A 22,250-nucleotide genomic window follows, 5' to 3' on the forward strand; every position below is an offset into this window, starting at 1 on the left:
AGCAGCCCTGGCAACTTCTAGCCAAGGCAATCTCAGCAACAAACGCAGCAGTTTTGAAAAAGGATATTCACATCCATCCACTTCACTTTGAGAGAAGCATGGCTATGTTCACCTGTATCTAGCCTCCTGTGAGCCACCGTTTGTTACCTCAGTGTCATTCTTAGCATGTGGCTGAAGGTCCCGTTGCTCCTTTATCTTCAGAGGAGGTTTCCAAGCTTCAGGTCTGATGTTTCTCACATCAAACTGTCTTGCATATTCCTCTTGTTTTTTCTTAGAAGCTTATGGAAAGTGGTCTCCTCATGGGTAATTAGAACTAAGTGCTATTAAATGACAAGAAAAAAAATTAATGATGGAATATAGTGCGTCCTTGAAGGGCACTTCTTAACTGAAAGCTTGAACATAAAATTATTAAGTGGTCATATTAGTCCACAGAAAAGCCTGATGTAGAAATGAAATTGGGAAATAAATTCTTTTTGAGGCTTTGTTTCTATCCACTGTAGATTGAAAGGTCAGCTCTAAACTTGAGATCAATGTCCAAATTTCCATCAAGTTTGAGCATTTTTAGATCAACAGTGCTGGGAAGAATTACATATTAGCCACCATCTGCTTCACCCCCCCGTGTTTCTTCCTGCAGAAGAGAGCCCAAGACACACAATCAGTTGTGCCTCTTTCTATCTTTGTTTAAGAAGATCTGTGACTGTGGTACTCTGTTAAAGATCTGACTGACTCTCATCCTGGTATTTATTGCAGTGGCTTGGGATACATCACTGGCTCAAGTGTGAAGCAGGTTGCTGGAGACTGGCACTGGGCGTTGCGGGTAAGCCGATCTTAATAACATCTTAATAATCATTGCATCTGTTTATCAGTTCTATCACACAGTTCCTGAACCTGTTATTATATATAGAAGGTAAAGGATTGGAAATTACATCTATGGATAGTAATTGCATAGCAGATACATTCTCTAAGGGGAAAAGGTATGTGGTTTTGGCTCATTGTACATGTTTTTTTTTTCCTGGCCTGGGAACTAGAATTTTCCAATTACTTTATTATCAGTCAACTATGATTTCTTGATGGGGATGGGAAGATGATGCATTGGCCTTAAATCAACTCCACAGTCTTTCAGTCCTCTGCTGTCAAGAAACTCCGAGAATGACTTCCTGCTTTGAGGAAAAAACAGTTTGTTCCAGTTTCCGCTTGTTTTTCTGCCCTGAGACAGTCGGTTTCCTTCTATTTTAACCTCTTGGGACCTTGATAAATGTGTTGAAAAGATAATACACTGCAATCGCATACGCACAAACAGATCCTGCACACAAAGATGTCTTGAAAGAGCTGAGAGGAAGTGGCCCAGCAGAACTGTTTTCTGACCTTTGGCAGTCTGGGTGGCATGAGCCCCCATGAGGTGCATTCTCTGGCTCTGGCACTTCACGAAGACAATGAATCTCATGAAGCTCAGGCCAATGACATTTATAACAACAGCTGATGAATTACATGTGTTCCCATCTCAAGCAAATGTGCCGTTCTGTTGCACAAGCCATTCCCTCCTTGTCCAGCAAGGGTAAGCAAAGCCATCTGCAGCTGAGAGAGTGGAGAGTAGGTTTCAGCTGTGCACCTGAAATGAAAAGTTTCTTAGCCTACAGCTTCACACCAAGAGGATGGCTACCTCATTCAGTAGCAGAAATACTTTAAGGGTAAAAGTAACTTTTGAGCAGAGGCCAGCACAAGGAATAAGAAACCCGAAAGTCCCTCCTCCTGGTCAGTGGGTTTTAATGAGGTTGATACATTGGAGCACTCTTGTGCTTCTGTCTGTAAAACTCAAACGATTGATTTGTGCAAAGAAATCCTCACTAGCATCTTTTTCTTCAGATGAACTCTCCACAGTCATCCTGAGAAATCCAGGCTATCTGAAAGACAATACTGCAATATTGCGGGGAGTGTGACAAGATGCACGGTTCTGTGATGGTTGCTTTAGATAGTTTTTCTTGGTTTTTATAGTCAAACAGCACATGTTGAAAGCTTCCAGGCATCAGTGTAAAGCAGCCTCTGTCCCTGTGGCAATTACTGTGCTCTTACAAAACGTGAAAGATTCCCCTAGGTGATGCTTCCCTCTGTGATCTCCTGTGGTCTCCAAATCCAGGAGAGGTCAAGAATAATCTGTACTTCGGTGGGCTGAAGAAGACAGAATGGCACATTGGCAAGTGCAGCTTTGTCTCTGGATTTAGCAGTAACATCTGTGTTTTACGGGAGCATTACTGAGTCTCAATGGATACTGTCCTGTTGAGGGATTAAGTCTTTCGATAAAAATCAAGGAGACTTTAAATGATACAGCCCTGGAAAATCCCAGAATTTCTAGGGTTTTTTTAAACAGTGCAGTGTCTTGTCTTCAACTGTATTAAGGATACTGTATCAGGCTTAATTTATCCGTGGATGAGGGGGTTTCCTGGCTTTTCAGTTCTGAAATATTTTTGTCTTCCCTTCCTTTCCCTTGAAGAATTCCGGGTTTGTCATCTTTGTGTGTGAAACTGCTCTATGTGTAAAGGCCGTTCTCGGGTTATTATGGGAAGCTTTTTTTTTTTTTTTTTTGAACAGGAATTTATTTTTAAAATAGCATGTACAGAATAGATGATAGTTTGGTCAAAATCCATGTTCCTATTTTCTTAACAGAGCTATTTTCCATTCTGACAATGATGGAATTTTAGTGTCAAAACAAGAATCACATTTGTAGCTTGCAAAACACTGTGGGATCTCTGTATTTTTGTGTCGTAACTGGGAGAAAGGATTGGAAACTAGGAAACCTAACTCTTGTATGTGTTGTTTCCTATCTTCCAGCCTGAATTTTCAGTGTTTCTTGGTCTGCTGTTCACTGAGGTAATCCAAGGAAGTTGCCTGATTATGGGAAGCCGTTGTGGATTAGCTGGAAGAGGGATGCATGTCAAGCAAGGATTTTCAAAGCCAGCATGCTCCCTACATCCAGAAATATTTCACCTGGCCCCATTGCCTTGAAAAGATTTCTGCAGTCTCCCAGAAACTAGTTGGTCTCTTAGGCCAGCTGGGAGTAGGTTTCCAAAGAGTAAAACATCACTGAAGAACTGTATTAGATAAATGTTGGTACTTTGATAACACAGGGAAATGGACTGCCTTAATCAGAGCACTCTCCAAGCTACGTGCTTCCAGAGTGAGATAAGAGAGTCCAGGGAATGTCAGGGAGGAAGGAAAGAAGCAGATGCCCCAGTGTATTTACAGATTCTGGCTAACTGCAAGGAATCGAGTCACTGAAACAAAACTAATGTAATCTGCTTATTATTGACTACTCAGAGCAAACCCTGCTGACTCCTGTGCTAATTCTCTATCCCTTTCTTGCAGGTATCTCCACTCCTGGGAATGATAACAGGGACACTCATCTTGATATTTGTACCTGCTGCTAAAAGAGGAAATGTTGAACAACTTGGGGGACAGCTGAAGGCTCGGACCTCATGGCTAAGAGACATGAAAGCACTGATTAGAAAGTAAGAGCACTAATAAAAAGCATGTTTTGCCTCTAGTGCTTAACTGGAATGTACAATGGCCTGTACTTCTTAGCACTGTGAAACTGGAAAGCCACAACAGGCAGGGAAGCTTAGTCTGTGGAGCTAGGAAAGAAAATCGCAGTTACATTTTCATGAGGTATCGACAATGACAGTGATGGATTCCAACTTTTGCTCTAACCTTTCCAAGATTGAGATCTAAGAGGGAGTCTGCTTTGTTTGGCTTACACTTCAGACATATCAAGGCTTTTGAAGTGTAGAAGTTGCTGTGTTCCTGTATTAATTGTTGTGCCACTGTTGTTCAGATGCTTAGATCCTTTTTCTTCCTTGAAAGAGCTAACCTGCTGAGGGGAATAAGAGAGTTAAATGCCAGAGCAATTTAAGAGGAAAAAAAATACACAAAAGCTTGCACTACATGGCAAATTTAAATATATATATGATTATACAACGACATATGACTGAATGCATGAGCACTGAATGTGCTTGGGTCCTTGTATATTTGCATAAAAGATCACATGCTCATGAGTGTTTAAGCAGCTGTACTTGCTTTCAGAAATCTTGCCTATGAATGTGTAAGTCTTGCACTTGTGAATTCAGCGTTGAATCAGAATTCTGATGAGAAACTTGTGTCCATCATTCTTAGCACCGCTGGCTAGAATGCCTTGCTGGTATTGTCATCCAGTATCAAAGGATTATGAAAAGTGATGATGGTTAATTTATCACTATTACTTATTTTGGTACTTTATTCAAGTAGTAATCATATGGTGGCATGGATGGTGAGGGAGAAGTGAAACTGCTCATCCAGGTAAACAGGTGATATTACAGTGAAAGCCCTGTAATACACACATGATGTCTTAGTGACTAAGTACTGATTGTCTCCTGAAACAGTCCCATGAAAAATGGTCCCTGTGACGCACCTCTGAAGAGTTAAGTACATTATTATCAATAGAGCATCAGATAGGAAGAAATATTCCATCTCTCTTATTCTCCATTGCTCTGTACCTTGTACTGTCTCTGCCCCTTGGCCAACGGAGGTGGCTAGTACGGGGGAACACTTGTGTTTTGTCACTGAAGCACTGGCTTCTGTCCTGGGGCTCCTGCTTTTTTGCTTTTCCCACTAAACCTTCTCTTGTTTTTTGCCTCTTGCACCACCACAGCCGCAGCTACGTGTTCTCATCGTTGGCCACTTCAGCTGTCTCCTTTGCCACAGGGGCACTTGGCATGTGGATCCCTCTCTACCTTCACAGAGCACAGGTTGTGCAGAAGACAGCAGAGACCTGCAGCTCACAGCCCTGCAGCACCAAAGATAGGTGAGATTCATAGTCCTCTGCTTTAAAGAGGGGGAAAAGGGGGTGGGGGCTTATTTGCCAGAGGAAACAGGCAAATCCCATGAAGTCGTTTCTAGAATGTCTGTAATTTCCTCTAGGTCTTTGCAACAATGGTAGGAAGTGCTGGGATTGTAAACTAGGTTTTATTTCTCTTCTTCATTGCATGAAGTCAAACCAAGGGAGAAGCAGTTACCTCAGCTTTGTCTTAGTTCCCAGGCTATGGTGCAGAAGTAGGAAAGAGACTTTTGTCTTTGACTGAGAGGATGTTTGAAGAGCTGAGAATTTGGTTTCTTAAGACCCATACTTATCTGTGATAGCAGCAGAGTAAGGTGGCAGGTTGGGTAGCCACAGTGGTGGTTGTAATTCAGAGGTTGGACTGTTTTCCCCTAAAGGCTGCGGGGACTAACCCTGAATACTTTTGGTTTTATGTCTTTCATCGCTCTGTATACTACTGTGTTTGCTGAGTTTTGCTGTAGAATGGTGCAGAGATCTGGGACACTTTGGTCTGGGGTGCTTCATGTTATACAGTGGTTTGGTTTTTTCGGTCCTGGTTATGTAACTTACAGCACATAAATGATGAAAAGTAATTCATCGGTTTGTGCTTTACCATGATGGCACAAAACAAAACGTTAAAAAAGCATTTCTCCAGGTGAGTAAAAGATATGAAAAAATGCCTTTTGTCAGCTCGTTTGCTTTTTAGCTTGTGAGGGAAAAATAACATTAGGAAAACTTTCTTGCTCTAGCTGACACAATCCCATCTGAAGTAAACAACTTAGTGGTTTGGAGTACCATCAACCAGAGTGCCCAGCGGGCAGTCCCAGTCTATTCTGCGCAAATGCAGTGCGTAGAAAATACAGCCCCAGTCTGACTGCCCATCTGCTGTTTACAAAGAGAAGTTTTCCACTCCTTGATGACATGTATGTTTTGAGCTGCCCTGGAGCTACTGTAATGTAGTTGCCAAAGACTCTGTAATCCAAGTCCTGCACATACAATACGGAGAATCCTTGACAGCTCCTGGCTCTTTCAATTTAAATTAACACATTTCAAATGTGTACCCTAACAGCAGAAGAAGGCTTCTTTGAAGTGGTCTGAAAGGAGTTAGAAAGTCAAAGTATGTTGAAAGTCACTGCTCTTTACCATCTTGTTAGGCTTCCTGGTGCCTGTGCTATCCATGATTTCACCTTACATGATCAATGTGCAGGTTATTTCTTAGTTTCGTGCATACAGAATTAGCTGCACAATGCACTTTACAGGAAGCTGAATTCCACACTGAGAAGCAGTCTGTGGGCCCTTTGTACCTCTTTGCATGTTGATCGATGCCTGTGTACAAGGCTGAATTTCATATGCTGTGTTCTTCTTAACTGCAGGGCAAGAGTGCAAAAATCACAAGCACTTAGCAGGGGAGCGCATTTGTTTTATTTTAAATTTGGAAAGCCAAGGGGCAGATTTCCATTAGTCAGTTTACCCTAATAATTTGTTGAAAGACCATGCCCATTTTTCCTTTTTCTTTTTTTTTTTTAATAGCTTGATCTTCGGAGCAATCACATGCTTCACTGGTTTCCTGGGTGTAATCACAGGGGCAGGGGCAACCAAATGGTGCCGGTTAAAAACCCAGCGAGCTGATCCTCTTGTCTGTGCTGTTGGCATGCTAGGATCAGCCATCTTCATCTGTCTCATCTTCGTTGCTGCCAAGAGCAGCATTGTGGGAGCCTATGTAAGTATAATCCTTTGCATATGCCAGTCTCACTCTACTTTCTCTTCCAAACTCCTTAGAAGGGTCCGTGCATTGTCCCCTGCAGGAAGCCTGAGATGTTGGTCTTGCTTTTCCCCCTCTGAATGTCCTTTACTTTGCCCCTTGGCATTTTGGCACTGTGTGGATGGGCCTGGAGGGAAAATGACATCTCAGCTGCTTATCCCCACTAACTGTTACCAGAATTCAGAGCTGGTGATTTAGCACATGCATGGAAACCCACAGTTCCCTGTCTCTGGGTTGTTCTATCTATACCTCTATCCCTACCTCTATTGCTCTTGCCTAATGTTTTGGTACAGGAAAACTGACCACTTCCCTTGCGGTAAGGGTATTGTAGCTGCAGTGGGACCAAATTAGAATTACAGTATAATTTGTCTGTGGGCATGCTTTTGGCTATCTATAAGTACCATTAATTTCCATAACTAGGTAGCTTGCTGCAGACCAATATTAACTACCATGTAATTTCAATTTGTTGGTATCTATTACTATAGCATCTGAAAGTCCGAGCCCAGGAACCCACAGTACTTGATGCTGCAGAACTGCAGATTAAAATATGCCCCCTCCCTGAGTGCTTATAATCAAAGTATATAAAAAGATAGATCCAGACAAATAGACCGAAGGAAAAAGGAAAAACACAAGTATAATAATCCAGCTTCAGGCTAGAATCTTGCTTTCAATAGAGAGTAGAAATCCAGGTCCCAGGTTCACTTTCAATGTGATAGAGAGAAGCCTGGGACCTGGGAGAAGTTTTTGAAGGGAAAGCAGGAGATAGTTGGAGTAGTGGGATAATTTCTGAAAGCCAACCCTTGGCTTCCACAGAGCAGTGCACACTACCCAGCAAGGAGAATCCATTTACAATTTACCAACCAACCAATCTACTGTGGTTCCTTGCTTCTCTGTATTTCTAGCAGTAGCCTAGCCGTGGGTATTTTCATCATTAAACACAGAAAAAAAAAATAATGCAAGTTTGAAAACATTAAGACAGAACCAAGAATGCCTACTCTGGCTCTTTAGAAAGTGTGAGAAGAGATTCAGTCCTCTGGTTTGTGGCACGATCTGGAATCAAACTTTGATTCAGCAGAAAAACGATCACCTCGGACAACCTGTAAGAGGGTGTCACTGGTTGATGAAGCATTAACCCTCCTCTGAGTGATCTGTCATATCCCTCCACCTGCCCCTCCCCTCCACCTCTTTGTGCAGCCAGACCTGTGATTTTCTCCTTTCTCAGGCCTGATGACAGACATGTTCATTTGTGGTGTTTAGTCTCTTTATGGAGAAAGTCCTCCCTTTCTAAACCTGAAATACCGTTTTCAAAAATTTTGCAACAGGAGGTGGTTATTGGTCTCATTTTCATCTTTTTTTCTTATTTTTTTTATTAGCCATGTGATGATTTTGCATTGTGTAAATATATATAGATGGTATTATTTAACGAACCTTAGAAGCAATTTGTTTTATTATGCATGAGCAGTAAATCTAATAAAGAGCCAATGATTTGCAAAGGAAATGATATCTGCATATGGAGGGGGTCTGAGAAATATAAGCATATTTGCTGATGCTTTTAGGCTGAAGCGTACATTTGTTGTGGGTAGCACTGCCTCTCTGTAGCCCCAAATATGCTCTTTCTGCTGCTGGAAACCTGATGCATAGAAAGCAGATCCTGAGTCTAGCTAATGAGTCGATTGGGGAATCTGAGATTCAGAGATTTGAACTGTCTTTATAGATTCTACATGTGACAGTGGTCTAGTTATTTAACTTTGTTTTGCCTCAGCAAAAATGAAAATCCTTAACTTACAAGGGGTCAGGGTAGCTTAGATCATTAATATTTGTAAATAACCTAGAGTTAGAAGATCTGTGGACAAGGCATCCACTATAAATTAATATAAACAGAAAACAATGACACACCACCTGTTGCTGTTTAGTGTTACTGGTGCTAAACCCAACTGGGAGAACAGTCTATGTTGGAGCTACCCATGTCTCATGACACAGGGTATTACCATGGTGGTGCTATATATTATATCAGTTGAATTGATTTTTTCAGGCAACTTTCAAACACGAGCCCTTGTTTTTCCATGCCATTCAATGCTATTGCAATCTTGGAATAAAAGAGCATTCTATATAATTTAGCTGCCCAGACACTTGTATTTCTATCTTTTAGTATCTTGCTTGGCTGTATAGTCCGATCAATTCTCACCCTGTTTTCCTTGAAGCCTGTGGATTTGTGTGTTGTAGTCCAGCTCCTTAAAACAGAGATTCGCATATCTTTAAGGCCCACTCTTTCTGAAATATGTACTCTTTGAAATGTTGGTTTTCAAACCTCTCTCTTGAAACCCATTAGCTGTATGGCATCATTGTATCACACTACTCAGACATTTCAACAGCAGATTTTACACTAGTTTAAATCTCCAAATGACTGGAGCAAAGTGCTTTGCTTTGCCTTCCTTTTCACACTGCTCCAAGTTCCTGTTGTACCTCAATTTCAACATCTATTTAAATTCCCCAAAGACATTTTATGATCTGCAGAAACAGCAAATCCCAGGGTAAATCCTTGCCATAAAGCTTTTACAGCATCTAAGTCTTAACGCCAGGGACTTTCTGTTGACATGGTGTTGGTAACATACCTACTTCTGAGGCATCAGTATTGCCCAACACTGAGATGGAGTTATACTTGCTTCAAATTCAAGAGTACATATGGGAGTCTTACCCATGATTTCAGAGAAATACAAGTAATGAAGATGTAGACAGATAGGCACTTTGCAAATAGCCGTGGAAGGAGTTTATAACCTGCTTAGAACTTGCTGTGAGAGCTGCTGGTGTGGCCACACTGAAACCTGCTCATCAGAATTTGCTACTGATCACAAAACCAGAAAGACTTGAGGGGGATATAACTTCTGTCAGCTCGTCACAACTGGACACCACATGGAGATGGTGAGATATTTTACAACACAGCTGGATTCGGAAGAGGATTTATCTGTAGAGCTGAAATCTCAGTGTAAAATGAGGCTTTGAAAAGTGTGTGAGGAGTCAAAACCGTGAGCATTTCAGGAGGTATTGATCTATTCTGGAGGCTGCCCTATTTGCAGTAAGCATCCCTAGAGTCTCTCTCCAGCAGAAATGCCACATATCCTCATATGCCCTTTGCAGGGGAAGAACTCATTTTTATAAATCCCCATTAGCAGCTGAAGGACAGACTCTTTTTTAAATGTCAGTATCTTTTGTCCTACTTTTTGATCTTCCTCTTGTTCCGCTTTTCCTTTTACCAGTATCCACATATTAAGCATGTGTTTTGTGGAAACGTGGTGGGTGAAACCACACATTCAGCAATTCAGAACTGGTGTGCTCTGAAATCTGTAGGATTTCAGCTATTTATTTATAGGACTTGTGCTGAATGCCTGCAGAAGGGGGCAAGTTTTCCTTGCTGTGTGTAGCAATTCCTATGTGTTATGTGTCTGTAATTCATACAACCTTAAGGCAAGCAGTTGCCTGTCTGCAGTACTGTATGAACAGGCAGGGCATGGCAATGCCATAATCAGAAGTGTGATTACATCTTTCCCAAGCTCAATTTAATCTATCCAGCCACAGAACCACAGCAACAGCAGCCGCAGAGCTGCGGTAGGACAGATTTCAGAGCAGGTCCTGAGAACCCACCTGGGGCTCTGGTATGCCCTTGCTGCATGACACATGACTTCGACTCCTGTCAGCACCCTGATTCATTGGATCTGTGTTTCTTAGCTTGGCAGTTGTGATTTTCAGTGAGAGACAAGTTCAAGGCAGACCAGTGGACAGTGGGAAAATGGGAAGAGGAGATTTCCTAGCTGACCAGCTGGGCCATAATGACTGGCTCCGACACCTTCATAGAGGAAGCAGATCCAGTCACAGAAAGGGGGAATAGAGAGGGAGAATGTGTGGGAAACAAAGACAATTTTAGAAACAAATAGAGGAAGCTTTCTGTAGGTCAATGCGTAAGACTCACTAAATAAAGCAAACTATTTCTGGCAGTGACATGATGCTCTGAGGGGTTTAGGCAATCTCAACCGGTGTGTGGGAAAGAGAATTGCGATGGTCACATCACACCATAGCTGCCAGTCTTGCAGTTCCTCCTCCTGCCCCAACCCGTGCCTGTGCAGGCAGCAGGGACCGGGGCAGTGGCTGTGCCCGCCAGCCCCTCAGAGCTCACAGCAACGCCGCAGAACAACACCCATCTCAGCGGTGCTTCAGAACAAGGTGTGTCTTGTATTTCTTGCTGGCTTTGTTTCATTAATGAATTGTAGCCTATGCAACATAACAAAAAGTGAAGGTACGGTAATTAAAATGGTGAATCCTCAACTGCCAGAATCTAGATCTCCATAGCTAGTATCCCCAGCTACCTAAAGCATTCCAGGAGTAATGTTTTCTCTCTAGGTGCCACAAAAAGAAATGGGTGAGCTGGGCAAAAAGCAACTTTCTGGAGGGAGATTGAAGGATTTTTGTTTGCCTTCTTACTGGTGGAGAATGAGGGAGCTGATTTATGAAGTCTGGTTATTTATGGAGCATTTTGTCCGTGTGTTCTGTTCTTCGTAAGACACAAAAGAAGAGGGAAACATGTGTGTGGAAGATTTTCTATCCTTGTTTATTCATCCTCTTGAACCAACATTTCTTTGATAAATTGTTAACATACAGTATAAAAGCAAAAGATTTGTAATTGAAATATGAATAAAAAGCTTCTTGATGGAGGCAGTGTTTCTCCTGAAGCCATGTCACCCTTGCCCCATTGGACTCAGTTTAATGATGAGGCCAGGTTAAATTGGTTTCTCCTCTTGATCATTTCCAGTTCTTCAACTGCTAGTAGAACCGTTCAGTGAGCTGCATCAGACAACTGATTTGGGTTAAAGATAAGCAAAAGCAGCCCCTCTTCCCCTATTTCCCCCCAACAAAAGATTCTTTGCTCCACCTCAGTTTCCTGCTCTGAATCCCTGCTTGGCCCTGTTGTACCAGTACAACTGGGAGTGCCAGCCACCAAGCATATGTGGTGGCTGTTCACACCACCATAAAAAGCTCTCATCCAACAACATACACAGGGCTTTCAATGTGGCTTGTTGACCTCCTCCACAGAGTCAAGAGTTACATTTCACTGTAAGACACTGATGTTGCAAAAGCCATACTTAAGTCCTGTTCTGACTGTACATAGATATTACCGGTGTAATGCTTGAGATGTTGTAGTGCCTAGAACTATGTCCCCCTCAAAAAGGACAGAAATACGCTATCAGGGGAGGGATCTTCCATATAGCGGGCAGAGAACCTCATTTGGTTTGCTGCAAAACTTAACTCATAACTTAATTCCTAGTGTGAAAATGACTGTGTTTTGGGGAGTTGTAGCCTTCTTGCCTTTTTTAACTGGCTTTTGGAACAGAATGATGCAAGTATGGAAGACCAGGGCTGTCTTCTTCTTGCTGGCTTCTCATGTTCTTCTGTAACTGAATGTGTCAGCCCTCTGTTTGGCTGCTCTGTAGATCATAAACAGTTTACACTAACAAAGTTGCAGGCCAACCCCCTAGAGCTCAGATAAAAGTCTATAGTTTGCTAATATTCGGGATAAGAAGAGTAACAAGGAGTGTTTTCTGTAGGTCTGAGACAAATAAGCAGCAAAGGAAAGTTTGTGATAGGTTATTTTTCCTTTGAATGTCAAGTGAATAAATCTTCTCCTTTTTGTGTGTTTTGTTACAACAGATTTGCATTTTTATCGGAGAAACTCTTCTGTTTTCAAACTGGGCTATCACAGCAGACATACTAATGGTGAGTGTACTTTGGAACAGCATCTTTCTCTTCTGGTGGCCAGAGCAGTTTGTCAGCTTGCAAGAACAACCTGAAGTTCAATTTCTCCCAAATGCCTAGCCCCTACTTCAGCCTTTTTTTTTTTTTTCTTTTTTTCTTTCTTTCTTTTTTCTTTTTTTTTTTTTAAACTTTCTGAATAGGGAAGCGAGGTAGAAAGAGAGAAGGGAAGAAAGATTCTTCTCATTCTTTGTTCTGAGCATAAGGGAGAGGAGATGTCCAGAAATGACACCATTACTGAATTCAGATAGTTTCCCCAAATTTTAAGTATTTGCACAAAACCCCACATGCAAAGAAATCAGCCAGCATTTCCTAATACTCAGCATATTAGTGGATTTTATCAATAACTCAGCTTTGTTCTGCAATAGGAAATCCTTCCCTCCCTCCTCTGACCACAAAGGTAGCCATCTACCTCTCTCTTTGGCTTAACTCCAGCAAACCTACCATTCAACACATACACAATAGAAAACCACCTCTGGGAGAGGAGAGAGGAAAAGAAAGTATAAAGAAATTTTGGACTGTGTCCATCTTGTCCAAGAGGAAACTGTCAGGGACTTTTCACCTCCTGTCCTTAATTTTCCATTCTTTCTCCACTGTAGAGCTTTTTAAGTCTTTAAAATCAGCAAGCTGACCTCAGCAGATAGATTTTCATATGAAATAGTCTGAATCTCTGTTAGAGAGCCCTGCATGTTTTGTAGATGCTTCCATCAGAGACTTACAGAGCCTATCAAACATACTGTACGTTGAAATCCCAGTGTCAGGAAGGTTACTTGTTGCTTATTGTATGGAAAAGAAAGAAACTAAAGCACAGAACCATTAGAGGACTTGCCTGAGGTCTTTTGGCAGCTTGCTGACAGAACTAAAAATATAATCAGTCTGGCATCAATAGAAAACTCCCTTGACTTGTATTTGTTGCTTATGCAAACATCAATAAGAAAACAGTCTGGCTCAGTATTCCTAGATGTAAAGATAATGGTGTTGATATATTGATTCAGCAAAGAACTTCAAGCTTCTGCTTAAGTTCTGTTTATGATTTGAGTTCAAGGTTGTGTTCATATTTTAAGGTGGCTCTGGAGTTGCCATAACTGTGTTGCCTGATGAACTTTCAATCTTTAACTCATTTGTGGAGAGAATGTTTTGGGAGGTGGGGCGGTTAATTCCGCTTCTCTCAGATGTGAATAAAGCACAGAGAAACAAAGGTGTTATCAGTGTACTTCAGCAGCATTACATAGCTTCTAATTACCGAGGTTTGTTCCTCCCACCAGTTTAGCTTTAGTGTGACAGAGCCCTGCATGGCCTGAACGTGTGGTTACTCCATACTTACGTGAGTCTTGCAGCTTGTGGTGATTTCAAGGCTGCCGTGGCCATTCATTGAGTGGTATCTCAACACTTAGATGTGCAGTCTACAGACAGCTGTGTTGAGGAATACATTATAATACAATACTTGTAATTGTCATTGCTGCCTCCTGCCAGAGCTTCCTGTTGCATCCTGCCTTTGGCTGTGGGGTTCCCAGGAGCGCTCCCAACCCGGGTTAGAATTAGCTGACTGGCTTAAATAGCGCATCTTTTATATCCTCACTAGCGTTGGCTGAAACAGGTTAAGGCTTGGCCGTGGAGCACATCTGCAGTCCTCCAGCAGTGAGATTGCAGCTGAGGTGGTCATCTCTGCTGCCAACACAGCACAGCTGGACGGAGGGCACACATCGGACATGCTCAAGGTCCTCCAGAAAATCTGTGCCAGAGAGAGCTGAAACTTGACCTACCTTGTCTCAAGCTAACCCCAAAATGCATTTTTCAACCAACTACTATGTTATATTGAGCGTACTAAGGATGCTATCATTGTCCCATTTTAATTACTGAGATTTTCTGTGTTGATTTCAATGTGACTTCAGTATCCTGTAGTTTTTTAATGGCTGTTATAGGGTTTGCCATCTGTTTTACCAGCATCCTATAGTGAGTTGCATTTTGGAGGGATGCATTTGCAGTTACTTATGTTGCTTTAGTGCAAAAGAACTCAGTAAGAAGTGATTGGAAATAATTGCAAATAATTTCTTAGTTCAAATTTCCGAAACATGGAAAAGGAACTAAAAGCATATTAAAAATTGAATTTTGGTAATTGATGCCAACTCTTAAGCTAGCTGTTCTCTTGTCTGTTTAGAAAAATGAACTGTCATATATAATGCCCAGCTTAATGCATTATCAGCATGAGTAGACCTGTAAAGTGCTATACAAATAAAAGTAAACATCCCCTTAGATCAATGCAAGCCTGTAAACAGATGGTCTGAAGTGCACCCGTATTACACAGGGGGTTTGAGAGGATGTTTAGTCAGACGACAGGTGAGAGCCAGGGCTATAACCATGTTTGACAGACAGCTTTATAAGAAGTCCTAGCCAGAGAAAGGTGTGGATATGCTTTAGCAAGATGCTCTTCAAATGTTTGGCAAATTAATTTCTACTGATTACTATTTATTTGGGGTAATCAGAAGTGTGTCTGTTCTTGCCTGAGGCTGGTAAGGAGTTTAAAAGCATTATTAGCGTAAGCTTAACACCACTTTCATCATATACATAAATATTATCCTGTTTTCCTGGGTAAAAAGCTGTCAATACTGGCTGAACACTGTTCCCACTGATTTCATTATGCCAGAAGTGAGGCTTTTTGCAAACTGCATCCCAAATGATTTACCATAGCTCTCCCAAGATTTACAGATCTGGTGATTGCTTAATAATCCTATCAGGCAAGTTGGTAAGCATCTTCAGAGATTTTGCAAGTTTAATTTCCTCAGCAAAGCAAGGATGTTTGCTTATTATCTTCAAATGTAATTGTTAGCTCTTCATAACTTTGTGCTTCCATTGCATCTACTGTTCTTGCCAGTGTAACGGTCGGTGTGCAGCTCCTCAAATTGTCTGCAGTAAAAGGTGCTGAGTGCTAGGTTTGATAAACTGTCAGCACTGCAGAATGTACCGCGCTGCCTGAGATTTTAAAAGGCTGATATTTGTTCCAAATGCAAATTTGTACAAAACAGGCCTTATTCTCCCGAGCACAACTCTCCAGATCTCTTCCCAGGCACGTGCTCAGATGGTGCTTAGGGAAGGGGGGGATGTTTCTTATGGAGCATGCTAATTATGAAACAGATTTTATCAGCCATCTTTGCAAATTGGCCTCAAAACTACCAGAACCCCAAAAAAGCATTAAAACTGCCTTGTAACAGCGATAATGAATGAGCGTCAGTGCAGCGGGCAAGTGTGTAACATTCTGAGACATGCTGAGTGCTTGGGGCTTTGTGGAATCCAGCTCAAATAGTGGGGATTTTCCTCCATAGCACATCTCAAAAATAAAGGTGATGGACAGAGGCTTTGGTGGCTTTTCTGTGTAAGAGCCAGTAGGCAATTTAAAGGGCCTCAGCTATTGCAAACACACAATCTCTTTAGGTCTTTGCTGAGAAAAGCCACCCTCCAGTTTATGCAAAGTCCTGACAGTCATGAAAAAAAAAAAAAAAATGCTCTGCATATTTCTTTTTTCTTTTAAAATTAGTTCTTCTTAAATGGTCATGAGCTGCCATGGAGGAGCTGCTTTAACATTTTGCTGTAGAGTCACACTCTTCCTTTAGGCTTGAACCAGGTATAGACTGGTGCTCAGCTGTGCTATAGGCACCGAGGAATGTTGCTTTTGTTCTGGTTACCTCCCCTATAAATAAAAACCAATTATTTACGTAGTATGAAATACTGCCCTACTTTTACAGCTGAAGATAAATAGCATTTCCAGAAGCTCTCATTGTTGCTTCTCTCAGTGTGCCTCCACACATCAGTAATGCGAGTGCTGTGGTTTAGGTTTTACAGCAGGGTGAGGAGTGCCTTTGGCTGAAGGTGCACAGCCCACTTCAAACACCTGAGCACAGCTCCCCCAGGGAAGGATGTGCCAAGGGGTGTCTCTGCAGTTCTGCTGTGGGCCAAGGGTTGCAGATGGATGTGCGCTGCTCCATGTTGTGCTGTGATTTGGAGACCAAATCAGCCTCCTTTGACTTCTTTTAAAAGTACTGTGTTAGTCAATGCCTGCCTAGCTTGAGTGAAGGGTTTCTCTTAGGCTCGATTCTCTGGATCGCAGCCTTTGCCTTTTCTGAGCAGCAGTTACAGCAGGGACACTGGGACTGCTTCCAGGCCGTCAGTGGCTAGAACTGGGTTAGCGTGTGTTTTCTTTGACTTTGACTTTTCTTTGCTGAAAGAGGCCAAAATGTATTGTCCTGAAGAATACTGTCTGACCCAGGAAGGGCAGCAAAGCATTTTAGAAAGTAGAGTTTTCTTTCAAAGAGTAGACATAAACATCAGAACTTACTTCTTTGGCATGTGGCCTTTTACTGGGAGAAGGGTGATCTCCCCTTGGATTCTCTGGTTAACTTCTTTCAGACCAACTCATTCTGCTGGTTTCACGACAGGAAGGGGATGTCAGCAGTAAACCATGGCCTTTCTGAACCTCTGTTTAAAGAGCAGAGGTTTGCCAAAGCTGCTTGGTCAGCCTCCCTGCCCATCCTCTGTGCTGCCTGCCTCTGAACCTGGAGGCAGAGAGGAGCCAGGACCATCCCACGGAGTTCCGCCTTGGCTGCGGCGGCTCTCCCACCTCCAGTTTCTGTGGGATATTCAAACCAGGCCATGTATGGTTTGAATTTAGCTCTATTTTAGTATCAAAATGCCCATTTAGGACTGTAATTTACTGCTGTCTTCCTAGAACAGTAGACAATGTTTGCTACCAACTACTTCTTCTCCATCAGAATGAAATGCTTTTTAAGTAGGGATACGGTGGATTATTTTTTGCTGCTTTGGACATGCTGGTTTAAGCCTTTTTTCCTTTCCAGTGTCTTTCAGAAGAGGAGGAAAAATCTTAGTTCATTTGCTTGCCACATACTGAGGGTAGGGGAGGAGTATTTTTCACTTGAATTCTAAACTAAACTTACTTTTAATTAATTGAAATGGTTTCAACCATCAATAACTTCTTTAGTTAGGCAAACTGAAAACTTGCTGGAAATTGTATTGCTACTTGCAAAACTATATGTACACATAATACAGATAATGCAAAATTATGCCCAATATATGTCTGTGTGTTCATGTGTATAAATATATATATGCACACAGAGATATGATGCAGGTATTAGTCCATTTTCTTTCTCCACTTTACACCAATTCACTACCACTCCTTGAAAACAGTAAGATTTTAAGAAGTTTGCCATTTTCTTTGTCATTTTTCTAAGAAAATTGATGGAATGTAAAGCCAGGCAGGCTTCCTTCTCCAGATTTGTTAACATGAACTTTATAGAAACAAAACTATTTTAATGTAAGTTTAAAATTTCCTGTTTCACAGATATACACAGCTCTGGATTCTTGAATTGGTAGAATTTCACTTTCTCTTCTCACATGCCCTTTCTCAAACAGCTCTTGCAGAATGCTTCTCCATTGCACCTGTTTGAAGTGGGACCAGGTGGGAAGAACAATAACTCACTTTTTTTTTTTTTCTTTTTTCTATCTAATCTCTCCAGGTTGCGCCCATTACCCTGCATCTTTGGGGAATGGTAATTAATTGTGTGGCTCTCCTCTTGTGTCACAGTTTAACCTTCAGTACATTTCTGTGTCTCTAATAAAGTCCAGACCTTATTTTCCTCTTGGGATTTCTGTGAGCCTTGACGTCTATTGTGAGCCCCTGGATGCAAAAGGAGCACAGTGTATAACACCTGTAGCCAGGTGGTTGCTGTGGATCTGATCATCTTTGCTCTTCTGTTGCACAACAGGAGTTTAACAGGGTGCCCATTTAATATGTGGAATCAGAGTGCATTAGCAGTGTGCACTTGCACCTTTGTCAAACCAGCAATGAAAGAATTGGCAGGTCATTCTGAAAGGACGTGGTAAAACCCTAGGGGAAAGCATTTAATCTAATTTTACCCATCGTTCCTAATTGTCTCTGCTTGGAATGAGATAACCATTCTCAATAGGCATCAGTTCTCTTCTAGTGTGGATTTTCTCAATCCTGTTTCTTTTCTTTCCATTTTTTGTGGCTCTTTCCACTGCAGACAAGGCAACTCCCCTTCCCTAAGAGGAAGTGGTAAAGCACTGAAACAGTGCTTGGGATCCTGTGCCCTGAGATATGTCAGTGTTGAGCAGTGAGTTCTCCCTACCTCAGATAAGGTAGCCTCATCTCTGGGTATCTGTAGCTGGGGATATGCCAGTCCTGAAATGTTGCATTTAATGAATAAATGACTTCAGGAAAGGATCACAGGAACGAGTGGAAGTCTGGGAAGGGATGCCTTCTAAAGAAAGACCAAAGGCAGCCCATCAGAGAGAAAGTGGACAAGTAAAAGGGATCATGGTCTACAAGCAGCTAAAGAAGAGTTATTTGTGGCAGAGTAGGGGACTGTTCAGAGCAACAGAAAAAGCAGAACAAGATTCAGTGCTTAGAAGTGGAAACAAAGCTCACTTGGATTTAGAGACCTATTGAATTCTTTATTAATTACAGCCTTTAAATCAAGACACAATCAATTTATAAACCAGGATATGTGGACTTGATGCAGATGTTCTTAGCCAGCTTCTTTCACAAGTTCTGTGCAGGAGACAATTACTTTTTTCTGCTCCTAAATGCATGTTATAAAGTTAAGGTCATTCTGCAGGACAAGGGTTTGTTTGGTTTTTTTCCTTTCTTAATATTTTATCCCTTTTCATGGTTAGGGCTCTGTTTTCTGTAAGATCTGGTCCCTTAATGGGGAAGTAATTTGTGTTTTCCACTGATCCTGTGTAGTCAAACTGATTCTGCATGACCTGGCTGAGGGTGTCATGCCCTGTTAGAGGAGTGGAGACCAAACAACAATATCTTGTCTATGGAAAATTTTCCTAATGTGTCTTGGTCACTTTTCACAAGTGGAATTGCAAATTTTTGAGAAAAATGTAAAGTGGCTAGAGATAGAGTGGAAGGGGAGAATGTGTGACCTTTCATACTGATATGAATTGCTTATGGTTTAGGAAACAAAATTATATCTTTATTGTGGAAAAAGCACAATATCCCAGGTCACTGCAAAGTCCTTCACTTGGAAGGCTGGAGGTGCTGAGCAAGTTACGTGCTGCAGGCAGCCTCGAACTTCACCCTCCCCATCAGCCAAGCAAAATACAGGCTGAGGATTTGCAATAGTGAAATGTCTCGAAGTTGTTGGTCAAACCCAGGCATTCCATGCTGCTGCGTGGAGTGCAGCCCCGGCAGAGCCTCCTTCCCTCAACACCTGCCGTCAGAAGTACCAGGAAGCCAGGGAGGGTGGCTGAGCTCTGTGGTCCCTTGAGCCCGTGGACTGGACAGTGGCTGTGTCTGCCACCGACATCTGGGGGAGCTTGTTTACTTTGTTCTGATCTGGATATAAACTGAGAAATACAAGACAGCTGGACAGGTTCTTACTTAAGTTTCCTTATGTTTTTTTTTTTTTTCTTTCCCCTTCTTCTTTGCAGTATGTGGTCATTCCAACACGCCGTGCAACCGCAGTAGCCTTGCAGAGTTTCACTTCACACCTCCTGGGAGATGCTGGCAGTCCGTATCTGATTGGATTTGTAAGTGCTCACAGCAGGTTTTGGCAGGGTTGCGTGCCCATGTTTGTTTTTGTTTACTAACTGCTTATCTAAAACGCCAAGTTAAACCATGCTAGGGAAGGAAAGCCTGTATTTATCAGCAGAACGGGAAGTGGTGCCGTGCAATGCAACTTTTTTACATGCTTATGTTATCAGTGGCCTACAAATCAAACCTGGAAGGACCACTAGGTCAAGAGAATTGAGCTTCTAAATTTTTTTAGCCTAGGGCTTTTGTAAAACTTACAGACAGCTCTGTAAATGGAAAGCAGTTGCTTCTGTGGTGTGGACATAGGTCCATTAGAAATGAGAATGGAATAGGCTCATGTGTGCGTGTTTATCTATTAATCTGGTCTCATAAACCAAATACCTATTTATGGGTGGCAACATGCAGCTTTTCTGACCTGCTGATATTTTGAACCTGGTTTGTATGATGATAAATAATCGTGTAAAATCCACGGCAGGATGGGTGTGTATGGTGTGGCGGCTTTATTAGTATTCCTTTATGGTGTGCATGATTTGGTTTTTCATTAGTAGTATTCTTTTCTATTACTGCTGCAGTTGTTGGCCTTGGTCTGACTGGGGATCTCCTTTATTATGCCACTATTATCCTAGTGCAGAGCAAAACAAAAGACCCTGCTCCAAAAACTGGCAGTCAGAGAACATTCACAGTTGAAAAGATAAGGCCTAGGAAATGTAATGAGGAAAACAAGTCTAGATATACTGGGATAATTTCTTTCCTTTGCACCTTTCTGTGGAGTTTGATGCATTGAGTTTCAGAGAACACAAACCATCATTTATAAAATATAGTAGCTTCCACGTAAAGCCCACGTTGTGTTGAAGTTGCTACAGATTTCTAGTGATGTAACTGATATCTTCACTAGTCCCACCAACTGACAGATAGAAAGAACTTTGATGTGCTCCTCCAGCTCAGTACTGTTGTGTGACACAGCTGATGGGTGCTAGGGACTTTTTTTTTTTAAACTGTCATTTCTCATCTATTCATTGCATAGACACTGGTGTGTGTATTTATACACATTTATTTTTATATATTTAATTTTGTATATCTATATATATTTCCTCTTGAATGCAGCTCCCAAAAATGGTATTGTTTCTCTGTAGCCCTCTGAAGCATACATGAAGAGACAGATAAAGATAATGCTGAATGGACCAAAGGAATGAGAAATGTCTCAAGAGAATAAATATGTACAACTCTTTATTTACTTCAATGTTCTGGGCACCCAGGGAGAAATGATCTTATTTTAGAAATTACTTGAAAGTGACAAAAACAAAGGAATCATTGGAAGAGACTGCTTTGTGCAAGGCAGTCAACATGGGGAATGTCAAGTAGGAGAATGAAATAAGCAGGCCAGCATGCTTTGAAGGCAGGTGCCAGCAATGAGAGGCAGGGTGTGAGATGCAGGCGAGGCATCTCCAGCGACTCTGCTGCACGTTCATTCTTTTTCTTACATAAGAGGGATATCCAGGAGGAATGGCGAGGACCCTGAACGATTGCAATTAATCCTGAAAGTTGCCTAGGGCTTTTTAGTGTCACAGATTAAAAAAAAAGGACTTTGGTTGTAGAAAATAACGTGCCTTGCCCTTCTGGTATTCAGAGATCAAGCAAGTTGTGTGTTACTTAAGGATGCCTGCTTGAAATATGCTTAATCCCAATTTAATAGCTGCCTTAGGCTTTCTTTAGACTGGGAAAGTATTAATTATAATTTTGAATTACTCTTTTCTAATGGTGTACCTGTTGGGCAGTGCTCATTTGGGAGGAGGCTGCTCAAGTGCAAGGCTCTGTGGCAGGAGGGAAGCTCTCATGTCATGGAAGGCACCAGCATCCATTTCTGTAGCCTCTGGACTGGCTTGGCTGACTCATTGCTCCCTGTGCCACAATGACTGAAAGGTCAACTGCAGCTTTCACATAACACAGAAAAACAAGTACTATTTAAAGTGAAAGGACAAACACCAACTTCTCTACCAGAGCTGAGACAACCAATCAACTTGATTGCTAAAAACTGCTTATGTTTTCCGTTGGAATTGTCCAGCTGTGGTGTTGGAGACCTTCATGCAGGGTTGAAATCTCACTTGGCAGGTTACAAAAGTGGCTTGGATTATGAACTAGAATTTTCAAGGCAGTCTGTGGGAGCCAAACAACCTATTCCTATTGGCCTTAAGGGAAATTTGGGAACCCAGTTCCCATAGTCCTGGAAATCCCCAGCCAGAGGACATCAATTCACACAGCTGTTACTCCAGAAG

General features: G+C 41.9%; 1 protein-coding gene across 1 annotated transcript in view; it reads left to right on the plus strand.

Annotated features, from left to right (window-relative positions):
• Positions 1-22,250, plus strand: part of LOC113487347 (protein spinster homolog 2) — a 144,829-nt gene that overhangs the window by 98,492 nt on the left and 24,087 nt on the right. The window contains exons 6-11 of the mRNA XM_026861865.1: positions 751-817; positions 3,361-3,503; positions 4,679-4,831; positions 6,374-6,563; positions 12,303-12,368; positions 19,875-19,973. Of these exons, the coding sequence (XP_026717666.1) occupies positions 751-817; positions 3,361-3,503; positions 4,679-4,831; positions 6,374-6,563; positions 12,303-12,368; positions 19,875-19,973 (718 nt within the window). The remainder of the gene's footprint in view (positions 1-750; positions 818-3,360; positions 3,504-4,678; positions 4,832-6,373; positions 6,564-12,302; positions 12,369-19,874; positions 19,974-22,250) is intronic.

The sequence above is a fragment of the Athene cunicularia genome (genome assembly GCF_003259725.1).
Source record: "Athene cunicularia isolate RWA chromosome 19 unlocalized genomic scaffold, athCun1 chr19_part1, whole genome shotgun sequence".
NCBI lineage: Eukaryota > Metazoa > Chordata > Aves > Strigiformes > Strigidae > Athene > Athene cunicularia.